The 14,029-nt window shown below is 40.0% G+C and overlaps 1 protein-coding gene and 1 pseudogene across 4 annotated transcripts in view; both read left to right on the top strand.

Moving 5' to 3' along the window:
* Positions 1-14,029, top strand: part of PPM1H (protein phosphatase, Mg2+/Mn2+ dependent 1H) — a 257,658-nt gene that overhangs the window by 17,069 nt on the left and 226,560 nt on the right. Inside the window, exon 1 of one of the 4 annotated variants that reach the window (XM_025041056.1) lies at positions 3,854-3,876. The exons of the other annotated variants lie outside the window; for them this stretch is intronic. Within the exon in view, the coding sequence (XP_024896824.1) occupies positions 3,869-3,876 (8 nt within the window). The 5' untranslated portion in view covers positions 3,854-3,868. Of the gene's footprint in view, positions 1-3,853; positions 3,877-14,029 lie in introns of those variants that run through there. 4 annotated transcript variants of the gene reach the window in all.
* On the top strand, positions 8,002-8,120 carry LOC112472522 (annotated as a pseudogene).

Below are 14,029 nucleotides of genomic sequence, written 5' to 3'. Positions count from 1 at the left end.
AGGATGAGTGGTTGGAACTCTGCCTACCTCAGCCTCTTTCCTGATGTGCTTTTTGATACCCTTATAGGATTGATTTATTTTACTTTTCAGTATCTTTGTTCATATCCAAACTGCTTGAGCTTCCATTTCTATGGTAGGGTTATTCTGATTTAAATACGAACATTCAAAATGGTGTGCTCCACTGATTTTTTTCTCACCAAAACACACAGGCTCTTGAGTTTTTTTATTAAATTACATATCCTTTCCTGAGATACTAATTTTTTTACCATATCTCAAAGCAGTGATTTTCCTCATCTATAAAGCTAATTTTGCAGCTTTATAAGAAACTAAGTCATTATTTTATTCCTTAAATATAATTGATTAAGTACTTAAAAATTGACGGGTGAGCCATCTCCATTTTATTCCATACAGCATTTAAGCTTTTCAGAGTATGCTAGAGGATAGACACCAAAACCAAAATGCGAGATGTTTAAATTGTGTAATGTTCATAAAATAAACAATTTGATCGTTAAAGTTATGTTTATTAAAGTAATATACGATCAGTGGTGTCCATTTTTAATAAGTCATTGTGAGTACAAGTAAGACAGACTATTTCAATTAGGTTGGCAGAAAACATTAAGTTAATTAAATTTTTAGTCAGTTAACATTTATTAAATCTCCACTGAATATAAGGCTGTGAAACTTAAAAAAATAAAAAAAGAGCATTCTCTATCTTCAAGAGGTTCACAGATTAGCAGGGGAGATATTATGTGCATAACTATAATATAGTGAGCCAGTGTGATAAAAGAATTGATGAAATGCAGTGAGAACCCAGCAAATGGGGGCCAGGCAGGGGTTTAGTTCTTTCTGGGGAAATTGGGAAGGGGGTTAGCAAAGCTGACATTGATCTATCCCTTGAGGAATGGTTGTTGGCTAGAGAAGGCATATGAAAGAGACAGTAGCGTGAATAAAAGCATGGCAGAACGAAAATGGCTATTTTGGGGACTTAGAATAATCTTTGTGGCTATTTATTTGTAGGTATACATTTGTAGAAGATCCTTAGAGAAAAATCCCCATCTGGAGCCTAAACCACCTGGCACTAGACATAGAACGATTCTCCTTTCTTATGGAAAGAGGGGGTGCTGATAAAATTTTGACTGCTCTTTATGTCATGCTAAGCATGGCCTCTGGAACCTCCCTATAAGACTGTGCTGCCTTTCCTTATGGTAAAAGGGACAATATTCGAATGAAGCCTCTGTATTTAGGAACCCTGCTGGGCTTCTCCTGGGACATGCACTTTTACATGTCGTGGAGTGAAGAGGAAGTGGAAGAGAAGTGAAATCTTACCTGCTTCTCAGGTGAGCTCTTGTGGAGTTTGTCACGGTTGGAGGTCCAAGGTGAGTTCACTATGGACCACAACCTTTGCTACAAGGAAGGCAATAATGAGGAGGCATATCACCCTCGTTTGCTGGTGGGATGCCCTGGATTTGTCCTGCAGAAACTCTGCAGCAGTCTGTGCCAAAACCTCCCCTGACCTGCTCGACTGAGAATCACCAAGGGATCAGAGCTCGTTCTGGAGTGCAGGACCCTAAAACTCCCAAAGGCCCAGCCTTAAGCCACAGGGCTGCAGACACTGCTTGCATTTGACAAGAAATAAAGGGCCACTGAAATCCTAAGCCAATTTTTCTTCTGTTCTGGGATTTCTGACTCATTACAATTAAAATCAGAGTAAGACATTCCAGAAGGTGTCAGAACTTAAAAGAAAAGTGGACAGGCCAGGGATAGGGCTGAAATCTTGTGAAGGCTCTTGTTATCTCATAAGAAACTTTATACCATAAGCAGTGAGCAGTCACAAAGGTCTGACTCATTACAATTAAAATCAGAGTAAGACATATTCCAGAAGGTGTCAGAACTTAAAAGTGGACAGGCCAGGGATAGGGCTGAAAGCTTGTGAAGGCTCTTGTTATCTCATAAGGAACTTTATACCATAAGCAGTGAGCAGTAACAAAGGATAAACACACACATACACACACATTTAGTAAGCAGGTATTGTGAATGACACCACACACACACACACACACACACACACACATTTAGTAAGCAGGTTTTGTGAATGACATGATGCCATTTTTATTTTGGGAAAATAACTGGTAGGCATTGGAGAAAAACAGGAAGGTGAGGTATGATGGTAAAATAAAAGAGGGGACCGTTGGAGGTTTTCTGGATGTAAAAGTAGCAGATTGTGGGGACTGATTGGGAAGGAGGAAGTGGTGTGTGGTAGAGACATCGAGTGCTTACCGTTCTCTGATTCTCCTCTTGTCTGGGCACATGGGAAGGCTTATACTCTTCTCCCTCCTCAGCAAGGCTGAGCCACTGTAACTAGTTCTGGCCAGTATGTTGTGAGCAGAAGCCGAATGTCACTTCTGGCTGAAGCATTTAATTGTCACTAGAAGACTTTCCGACATCATCTTTCTCTTGTACAGTAACAAGGAGGCTGTTTCAGACACTTCAGCTACAGGTTGGTGAAGCCTCAGTCAGCTGAGTCCCTGTAGGGGGGACAGTTACCCTGTAGAATTATTCAGGTCTACAGTGATCAACATTTGTTGTATGAAGCTACTAATCTTCAGAGGATGTTTGTTACCACAGCATAGTCTAGCATATCTTGACTAAAACATGGTAATAATTTTGTAGTATGCACTTGTAGATGGAACGCAGTAGAAAAACAGATTTTACTTACTGTGTTCCATTATACATTTAATAGGTACAACCTGAGAAAACACCTGCACACATGCCGAGCTAGAATTAGGTAAGTTTCTTTGTATGATTTCTTAGAGCTTTCATGCAACGTGGTGAATTTTGAAACTCCAAGCTGAGGGAGAGTATGCATTTATTAAATTTATCTGACTATGAATCACCTTTTTCAATAAGTACATTTATTAACATTTTGAGGAATGCACTTAAGGGAATACCAAGTTACACAATTGTAATAGTCTAGGAATAAAACTAATTGGATACGTTTTATTTTTATTTGCAAGAAGAGTCTTTGACTGGAAGGGAAAGGTAGATTTGAGCGGGGAAACTGAAAGGATTGGCAGTGGTGTGGCTTCTGGATACTTAAAGGAAGAATAAAGAAGTTATATTGTTTCTGTATACCAACTCATTTCCAGTTGATTTCTCACCAGTCTCCACAGTGCCTTTCCAGACCTTCGTTCCTTCCCTCAAGCTATCAGTTCCATTTCTAACCCTCTTTGTGTAGGCAAAGGTTCTGACTTACCACCTTACTGAATCTCTTCTATACAAACTCCTCTTCTAGTCCACCTTGGGATGTTTTTAACACCATCCCTTTTATTCCCTGTTGTCTCAGATGGAGAAATGTCTGCCAGAAGTGTTAACATCCCTCCTCCCCCATATTTGTGCCATCTTCCGTTTCTTCCATTTGTTATCTTGAGTCTTTTCCTCTCCATTGCCTCACTTTTTGCCTATAGATGTGTTCAATCATTGCTATTGAATCAAACAACATCTCTCTTCTTCTAGTCTGTATCACCCCTTCAAGTTACTATTGCGCTGTTTTTATAACTCTATACTTCCTTCCTTACAGAAACTTTGGAATGCCTACTCTGTGCCAAGCGCTCTTCTTGGTGCCAGGGACACAAAGACAATAAGCTAAACTTTACTCTTTTAATAGGATGATTCATCCAACCGAACAGGCCACTGCAATGGAGCGTGCTGGGTGTTGATAGAGGTACAGCGCAAGGACATCATGGAGTGCCAGAGACGGGCACAGAGCTTGGCTGGGAACATCAGAGGAGGCTTCCTGGAGGAGCCGGGTGACCCTTAGAGAGGTCAGCCAGCCACTGGAAGGGCTGGAGAAGAGAACAAGCATAGGTGCATGGAAAGGTGAGAGTAGGATGGACTTCAGAAACTGGGTGGCCTCCATTCATTGCTTCATCCTCAGTGCTACGTAGAAAGAGGCTCACCGCAGGTCACCAGGGACTTTTTAGGTTCAAAGAGTCACTTAAAATTTTTGTTTACCCTCCACATCCTCACTGGAATGGTGATTGTTGTAATTGTTGCTGCTCACTCTCTAGTCCATGAATTCTTTTTCTCTCTCAACTTCTAGAGACTCCTTCCTTCTGGTCCTTTTTCTGTTTTTTAAACCAAGAATCCCTTCTCAGAAGTCTCTATTAAATGCTGATGTTCTCAAGCTCTCTACATCTCTCTGAGCCCTTCCTCTTCAACTTCTCCATTAGCCATTTTTAAAATTCATACAACTTTCTTTGAAATTTGAATTTATCTTCAGCCTTGCCTCTCTTCACATGGTCCCCTCTGCTGTGATCATCCTTTCACAGTGCCTGCCTATATCATGTGCTTTGCATGAGTCTAAATTTGTATTTGTTTGAAACGTGAGTGTAAATTATAGGAGTTGTAAAGAACATGGTAGCTACTCTATGCCCATGTATCATTCACGAGCTAATGGTTTTTGACAGTGCCAGGTGGAAGCTGTTGGATAGTGCTGAGACCTCCTTGTGCCAATACCTATGAACAGCTGGGGAACAAATTTGCTTTTAGTTTCTGGAGTTATGTTGGACTGTTTATAAAATTCTGTTACTTAGGTTTTCTGGGAACATATATTCTCTTGTCTGAATACATTATAGTGGATTCTGTGTGTGTGTGTGTGTGTGTGTGTGTGTGTGTGTGTGTGTGTGTGTGTGAGAGAATTGCCAGATGATGAGAAATAACCAGCATTTGAATTGTTAGCTTTGTTAGAGCAATTAATTGAATCTGTATATTGATTCAGAGTTACTGTTTGGGATGCCACAGGTAGAAAGTTAACTACTCTTGTTGAATGTTTACATTTCTGCCAAACCTCCTGTGGTGTGCCCCAATTATTTCCAATTCTCTTGTTCTTGGGCACATGGCACCTCCCTTTCCTCACCAACTGGTGACCCTCTAGATTGTGGAAGCTCCATCCTCCCTTTTGAAGAGACACAGAGCCAACCTGAAATGGACATGCAGAGTGTGTGAGAAATAAAACTATGCTACCGCAGCATAATATAGCCCATCCTTACTGATGCACTTTTGCAAATTTTATCAGTATTTGGAAAATTAAAGTTAATGTTGCCCGATGTATAAGAGTGGTTCTAGATTTTCTTAATATCTCAGGCAGTACATTGGGACTGTGAAGAAATAATTCTCTGGTAAACGAATGAGTGTTCTAGCTTATTAAGTGGGTTTCACTATATTATCTGAATTTCTTATTAGAGTCCTTTAATATAATCACCATTTTATGCCATCACAGGCTCTCAAGAATATTAATAGATGTCATTTTTTTCCTTTTGATTGAAATAAGGAAACAGGTGAATTACTGAAAGATTTAATAAGGATGGTCAGCAAATGTTTTCAGGTGCTGTGAAAGGAAGACTTTGGGTTTTAATGGTAACCAAGTTAAAACCTGGGTCTTCAAGAAAATCTAGCAGAGGAAATAAACTGCAATTAAAATATCAGGTGATAAGTGCTATTATAGAGGAAGGTAAGATTGTTAAGGACAGGAAGAAGGGCTCCCTAACCCTGAGTTGTGGCATTGGGAAGTTTTCGTGTGTGTGTGTCATTTGTTCGACTGGGATTTGTTAGACATCTGCTCTGGGCCAGGTAATATGATGGAGGTTGGGGATACAGCAGAGAAGAAAAGCATGATCCCTGCCCTCGCGGAGCTCCTCATTCCGAGCTGAGGGATAAGTGATTACTGGGAGTTGGCCAGCACATTTCCTGAAGATGGAAGCCTGTATGCAAAGTGGGGTTGTAAGATGAAGCTGGAGAGGAGCCAGAGGATGAAGGGCCTTGCACAGAAATAACTTCAAACATACTTGTTAAATAATGGTCATTAAATGAATTGTACAAGATAATGAATATATTTCCTGGAAACATAATGCCTTATGCAAAAAAAAAAAAAAAAAAAAATTAAAAGATTTGGAATGCTCCATTCGATTAAGAAACTTGTTACATTGAAAGTTGCTTTTGGGAGAACAAGAAGAACTCTCATACAGTAGGATTTAAAAATTTGGCAAACTAGGGTAATTTTATAGCTTGTGATGTGGGGGGAAAAGAGGAGTCACGGATGATTGCAGAGATTTTGGCCCAATAGTAAGGCAGGGAGGCCAGGCAGAGGGACTGGTACAGTGTTGTCCTTAAAGAAATGGGCTGCGGAGTCCGTTGGCCCAAGTTCCAATCTGAAATCACCTCCCCCTAGCTGACATTTAATGGCAGTTTCCATATGTGTGAGCCAGGGATTAGTCGTAACTCATAGGGTGCTTGTGAGGATTAAACAAATGTGGAGAAAAGAAAACATGGCAAATAGTTAACCTGTAATTATTTAATACATACCCCACTCTTACGGGAAGCTTCTTCAGGGCAAGATCAGCGTCTGTTTTGTTTACTGCTCTATTCTCAGCCCTAGTATAGGCCTGTCCCATAAGTGCAGTAAAACTCCCAATAATGAAATGAAGGGGTTCTGTAGGGGAGGAAATGTAATTTTCCCTCTACTTTTCTAAGTTCTTGGATGAGATCTCCTAACCCCACAATAAAAGATTAACAAGAGGAAAACTGAAATTTAATATGTCTACCTCATGTATACGTGGATGATACCTAGGAAAACTGAGTAACTCCCCAAAATGATCCAAGAAATCACTCTAAATAACTTCTTCAGCTAAAGACAAAAGTTGTTAGGGGGTAGTGGGAGTAGGGAGCCAGTTATGGGAGGTTTCCAAGAAAAGCACATTAAAGAGTGTAAGGCTGTTATACAGATTTAAATCACTGCCTTCTCCATTGATAAGAATTTCTAGACTTATAGTCCTCCTCCCCTTTCTGGTACAGAGAGAGAGACACCCTTAAATATGGAGATTTCCTTCATAAAGGTAAATGTTTCTTATAAAAGGATTATTTCTACCATGTCTTCAGAACTTTTCCTGTTTGCTTTTTCTTAAAAATAATCAGCTCAAGATAATCCTCATGCCAGAGAGGTATATTTTTGGGGTGCGTGGGAGTGGGGAGCATATTCTCAAAAAAAAATATTTAATTGCCTAAAATCAAGGGGGCATTATTGTAAGGGTCAAGAAGTAACTGAGGCGGCACTATGAAGCCAGCTGTCTGGGAGACTCTGTGTCTGGCTGCAGATCTGGATCCCTCCTGGTCACTGCTTGGTGGTTATCCATTCCAATTTAATTATCAGGTGGGGCAGATCTGTGTCATCTGCCTGGCTGAGACTTTTGAGCCAGAGAAACAGTGTGTCGGAGCTTTCTTGTACATGGTAAGTATTTGTTCGGTAATGCCTAATGTATTTGCTTCATAGGGCTACTGAGAAACATTATTATAAATCGGATGGTTTAAAACAACAGAGATTTATTTTCCACAGTTCTGGAGGCCAAGAGTCTGAAATCAGGGGATTAGCAGGGCCATGCTCCCTCTGAGGGCTCTAGGGCAGAATTCATTCTTTGCCTCTTCCAGCTTCTTCAGGTGGCTGCTAGCACCCCTGATGTGAGAAATATCCATCAGATAAACAAAGAATTAGACCAGAGGCTTATTTATAATGCCCCCCGCCTCTTTTTTTAGTTTCAGAGTCAAGATTTTGATTTCGCAATTCATCTGAGAAAGGACTGTTGACAAGGAGTCCTAGTATAGTGAGTAGGGCCTAGAACCCAAAGCACAGAGAACAGAGGACAGTGGAAGAGCTTTGGTGGCAGAACTGGACATTCAGTTGCTCTGATGACCTTAGGCAATTCACTTGTTTCCTCAGAACTCCAGTTTCTGCATAGGAGAGTCAAGATTTTGATTTCGCAATTCATCTGAGAAAGGACTGTTGACAAGGAGTCCTAGTATAGTGAGTAGGGCCTAGAACCCAAAGCACAGAGAACAGAGGACAGTGGAAGAGCTTTGGTGGCAGAACTGGACATTCAGTTGCTCTGATGACCTTAGGCAATTCACTTGTTTCCTCAGAACTCCAGTTTCTGCATCTGTAAAACTAGGGTTGTCTATGGCCATGCTACCCTGAACAAGCCCGATCCCGTCTGATCTCGAAAGCTAAGCAGGGTTGGGCCTGGTTAGTACTTGGATGGGAGACCACATAGGAAGAGCAGGTGCTGTAGGTGTAAAAATATAAAAAATAAGGGATTGTAAGCTGGCAAGGTCCTTGCAATCTGTGAGGTCAACCAAGGGTTGCCTTGCCTGAAAAAAAAATAAAAATAAATAAAACTGGGGCAATGATATCCATCTCCCAAGATTCACGGTGATGAAGTTGTGATGTAATGGCACTTGCTGGTGCTCATTCAGATTGCGTCTCTTAGGGACAGGGAGGGGCAGGAGGGCAAGAAGTGTTGTAGAAAAAATTACATCCAGCCTTTCGAAAGAAAACATTACGTTTGTAAGGAGAGTAATTGCCGAGGATGAACAGACCCAAGCATTTGGAGGTGATCCGTTTTCTTCTTCAGGGAGAAATGGGTCAGTAGAATCTTCAGAGCTTTTCTCAGCTCAAGTCTCACCCTCCTCCACATTTAAAACTACGTCACCGTTGCATTTAATTTCTCTAGACACATTAGCATTCCTAATCATTTCAGATTCTATTTCAAAGCTGAAAGAGAAGGAATTTGTTGTCATGCTGTTCATGTCTGATTACATTTATGTGACAAACTGACTCGAGCCAGTTGTGTTAGATTCCAATTATTCCCATGTCCTACTTTTAATACACAGATGATGGAAGAACTCTTATCAACTGTGTAGCGTTTCTTTCTCATCTTTGTTGCCTTTGTCTTTTGTTTCTTTTGGGGATCATTGTAATGGAAGAAGTGGACTACTGTGTTTCTGAAGAGTTTTTCATGGGTAACAATACAGTTTACACCCTTTGGACATTCTGTTGGTGACCCGCTTTTTATATTCTTTACTGTCCAAGTATATTTGTTCATGGAGAGAAGCATCTTCTATATGTATTTTAGTGCTCAAACTATTAATTTATACCTAAAATCAAACTTTGAAAATTAATTTATTAGACAGTTTTTCAGTTTACTTAAACATGATTATAGACTTAAATTTCTATTAACATTTTAAATTACAATGATGATTCTTTTGAATACTCCAAGTACTGTAAACGGCACACAAAGATCCAGCGGTTATGAAACATATAACACACTTTAACTTGTTCTAAAATTCCAGTGTCATGGGAGTTTATTTATTGCTCTTGAACTTGCTTGTTTACTTTTCCTAGATTTGTAGCCACATATGTTAGCTTCTACTGTTAGAGCAGTACACATTTTGATACTTTCCAAGGGATACAGTGATACAGTAGTACAATGCCACAATTACAGAAACCTTATCAGACCCAGAAAAATAGTCTGTCCAGCTGAGGTGACAGGATCTAGTTATCAGCCGATTGTTTTTTATGATCATCTCTATGTTCATCAAATTCAAGCCACTGGTCATCTGGTTAGGCCCCTTTTTATATTTATCCTCCATTGGTTATATCAATAATACTTGGAGCCATGCTTTCCATACAGGTTCTAGTTTTTTTGAGGCATGCTGCTCCCTCTGGAATGTTTTAGTCTTCAAATTTTGGCTGGCCAACGTTTCATGGACCATCATTGCCCTGTCACACTGATGGTTGCCAGGTCTTTTTGCATTATGGAAACTTACATATGCTTTATGACTATCTTACTCCATTGATGAGGCCATCTAAGGGTATCATCTCCTAGGATATGAGGGATGAAGTCTGCAGTTAGTGCACCTCTAAGAACATTTAGCTAATTCATCATCTCAACACATGGCGGTTTTCTTTCTTCCAGTTATAAAGTATGCTAAGGCCTTTCCTGCTAAGAGTATACTCTGCCTTTGTTAGGACTAGTATTACTAAGTTCCCTGAATTTACCCTTCTCCACTTAAAGAAATATTTAATAGACGAAACAAAACACTTAGCACTCTTCTATTTTAAAAAAAAAAACAACCTGAACTGATACTCCTTTCTTTCTCATCATAATACCATGTTGTATAACTTTTCTTATTTGGTTATTGTAAAATCATGCTGCCTTTCACATTGGGATCGTGTTACTGTCTAGGATGCCCGTGTTGTCCCATCTTGGCCAGTGCTTTGTCCTTTCAACACTAACCCTGACCTCCTCGAATACCTCCTACCTTTCTGGCCTTGCCCATCCTTAATTTTCCCTGCCCCAAAATATGTAATCGTTTACCTTCTAAGAATCGGGGAATAGCTTGAAACCAAAATCTGGGTGGTATTTTTATGTAACAAGTACTTACATGATGTTTACAAATATTGTCTCATTCACTTATGATGTGGGTACTGTTATCCCCATTTACTAGATGAGGAAACTGAAGCCCAGAAAAGATAAGTAACTTGTCCAGGGTCACAACAACTGGTAGGTGGCCCAGCCAGAATTTGAATGCAGGAAGCCTGGCTCTGAGTTTGAGTTTGTCTCTGCTGCTTGAGGGGTGCGTGTGAGTGCTGCTAGGGTGGCAAAAAGCTTTTGCGGCTATTAAACTATATCTAGGTCAGAGCTGGAAAATTTTTTAAGTTTATAGGTTTAATAGATTTTTCCAAGAAATTAACATTTCATATACTAAAACATCATTGATTTTAGACACACTATTTTATAAACTAGTCAGGAAAAAAAAAATGCTGCAACCTTAACTAGGACAGTACTCAGACCAGTGATCCTGGATGACATCTGAATGGGTCACATCAACCTCTGTGGCTTTAGAATTTCTTTCCTCTATTAACAAGGGAGGCAGCTTCTCCTGCCTTCATTTTTGTTAAGCATCTGACAGCAATCCTTTCACCTGTTTATCATGACAGAAGGTGCAAAGCTTTGTCTACTGCTGAGTTTTTTCCTTTCTTAGGTCCCATTAACATTTGGTTATAGCACTGCAAGAAAATATGACACAACAAATATTTGCTGTAGTCATAATCAGTTTTATACCCCACAGCTCTCTGTTTGTGGGCCTTTGTGTGTGCATGGCCACTTTGTGAGCACACGACCACCTCCTGCTTCAGAGCTGCATGGAGTGTAGCCTTTGTGAAGGCTTTTTCTATGGTATCTCAGTTCCTCATGAGAAGTACCAGCCGTGCACATAACTCAGTTGAAGTCGTGACTGTGTGACCAATTTTAACCAATTCAAGTTTGTATTACGTTTTTATACCCTATTCTTCTTATACCATGAGATGTCACCAGCCACTAAGACTTTCTATTACAGAGTGACGCCAGAAGAAAGAAACCCTTTCGGAAGTTATTTCCCAGTACATACATTGCATATAAGCATGTAAGTATACACCGAATTTTGGAGTTGCCCTTCCATTTCTCAGTTCTTGTCTAGAAATTGATGGCCTCTTGCAAATCTGTTTTGACTGTTCATATATAACCTAGTTCTTAAGTAATATTTTGGAAAGGGTTCAATTCATAGACTCTGCTTCCCGCCTCGCCCCCGCCCCCCGATCTCCCTCCTCGTTTCCTGCAGTGATATCTAGACACAATGCTGGTTACTTGGTACTATTCAAGTTTGCAAATCTTAAGCAAAGTTGATTGTTAGTGTTTTGGTTTTTTCTGTCATTGGAGGGGTTTGGGTGGGTAGGTATTCTCGATCATTTTCTATTCAACTTCATCTTAAAATGTGGACAGAATTCTTATTCTTGTTAAGTGACACCTGTCTCTTAGGCCTAGTTTTACCTAACTAGAATCCATTATATCCACTATTGTGATTTTCCTACCCTTTCCTTCAGATGTCATGAGAGCACTAGGATATGGAGGAGGAGATTACCTCAAAGGTGGAAGTCTTAAAATAATATTTCAGGATATTTCTGGACCAACAGCATGCTTCACTTCCTGTCGCTTTGTCTATCACCAAGCTCTGTGTTCTTCTTTTAGAGTATTTGTCACTGACATGCTTCCACCTCTTCACCAGCTGTTCTTATCCTAATCTTAAAGCGTTACAGAGGTTGTCAGAGGTTGATCATTGAAGACATATCTTAAGTCAGTTGTACTAGTTAACTTCAAATGGGAAGGACTGGGATTATGGTGATGCTTGAAATGCAGTGGCCATAAATCTTGACTCTTCACTGTATTATCTAGTCTGTTTATGTGTTATTTAGGAGAAGGGTTGACAATTGTCCTTAGATTTGCCTTGCAAAGTGAAATATCCATGATGGGCAGTATGATTGTTTCCTCAAGCCCACCAATTTGGTTGCTATACAAGTACTCTATAAAAAAGTGGTGGTCAAATATTTAGTTTAATTAGACTAGATGGGGAGATGCTTCTTTGGCTAGAAGAGATAGGCCTGCAAGGGTTGTCTCTCAGCTGTGGCTTGTTTCAGATATGAGTGGTATTTCAGATATGACTGGGTCCTCCAATCTATTGTAGATCCTCTCTGGTTTTACTTCCACTATCATTCTATCATTCTTAGGAGTAACAATAATTATTATGATAATTGGAGCATCGACAGTATTGAGCCCTTCCTATGTTCCAGAGACTGGGTTAAGGATTATATATATATATATATAATCTTAATTAATTCTCAGAGTAATTCTGTGGTACCAGGAGTGTCACCATGTAGATGAAGAAGTAAGTGATTCTTAGAGGTTAAATGGCTTGACCAAAGTCTCAGCCAACAATGGGAAGTCAAGATGCTAACCCAGGTAGACAGCCACCAGGGTGGGGGGTGGGGACAGCTCATTAGCTTTGGTCCTTCCTAGCCTGTGCCAGAGAGGGCTGGGAGTGAGTCCTGACATTGTGTGCTTTGTTCGGAAAATGTTCTAGTGTTGGTCAGTCACAAACAGTGCCAAAGTATCTCTGCTTTGTAAATTTTTAAAAAAATTCTAAACTTTTTCAAAAAGTATTTTATATTTAGTTATTGAGCCTTCTGGATTGGTTTGTGAGGAACTCTCTAAAGTAAACAAATCACGAAATAATTATATTCTGTATTGTCTTTTATTATCCCATTTTATTCTAATCTTAAGTTGTGTCAGAATTAGCATCTTGTAGAACTTCCCCTCCTTGCCTTCATTTGGAATTGAAACCTCCTTGTACTTTTCACTCTAGCTTCATGGATGAAGGACATGCAAGAGCCACAGGGGTGCCTGGAAGAGGGGCTCTGTCTCCTCAGACCTACCTGTCAAGGGACTACCACAGCACCTTATAGCATGCGAATGCAGTAGTCCCCCGTTATCCATGGGGAATACATTTTAAGACCCCCAGTGTATGCCTTAGACCATGAATAGTACCGAATCCTGTGGTTTCTCTTTTATACTGTTTTTTCCTATACGTACATACCTGTGATAAAGTTTAATTAATAATTAGGCACAGTAAGAGATTAAAAATAATAACTAATAATAAAATAGAACAACCATAACAATGTACTGTAATAAAAGTTATATGAATGTGGTCACTGTTTCAGGGGATCCCTTGCTGGAGTCTTCTACAGGCTCAGTACTTTTCTGGTGCAGCACAGTGCCATCCATCGGAACGTACTTTGTGTTCATGTCTTCTATTCACAAATTTAATGCCTTTCCCATCTTAACTAAGCAGTTATCAGACACTGCAGCTGTAACGTTTGCAGTTTGAGGTGCAACAGCAAAACTAACACTACTTTTTCCTTCTTCACAATTTCGTGGATGGAAGATTCGTCCTTACTGTAGATCTTAGCAGCCTCGGCATACGATTTTTTTCTTATTAAGTCAAGAACTGCCACCTTTTCACTTAAAGGAAGCACTCTACGGCTTCTTTTTGGCAAGCCGAATTGCCAGCATCACTACTTCTGTGCTTTGGAGCCATTATTAAGGAAAACAAGGGTTACTTGAACACGAGCAGTGTTCTAAAGCCACATTGGATCTGAGAACCAACATGGCTACTAAGTGACTAAGGGGCAGGGAGCATCTACAGTGTGGCTATTCTGGACAAAGGGATGATTCATGTCCTAGGAGGGACAGAGTGGACAGCGTGAGATTTCATCACCCACTCAGGATGACACAATTTAAAGCATACGAATTGTTTTATTTCTGGAATT

This window comes from Pteropus alecto, unplaced genomic scaffold (genome assembly GCF_000325575.1).
Source record: "Pteropus alecto unplaced genomic scaffold, ASM32557v1 scaffold76, whole genome shotgun sequence".
Taxonomy (NCBI): Eukaryota; Metazoa; Chordata; class Mammalia; order Chiroptera; family Pteropodidae; genus Pteropus; species Pteropus alecto.
The sequence above is the reverse complement of the archived record's forward strand: the minus strand, read 5'-3'. Positions and strand labels throughout refer to the sequence as shown.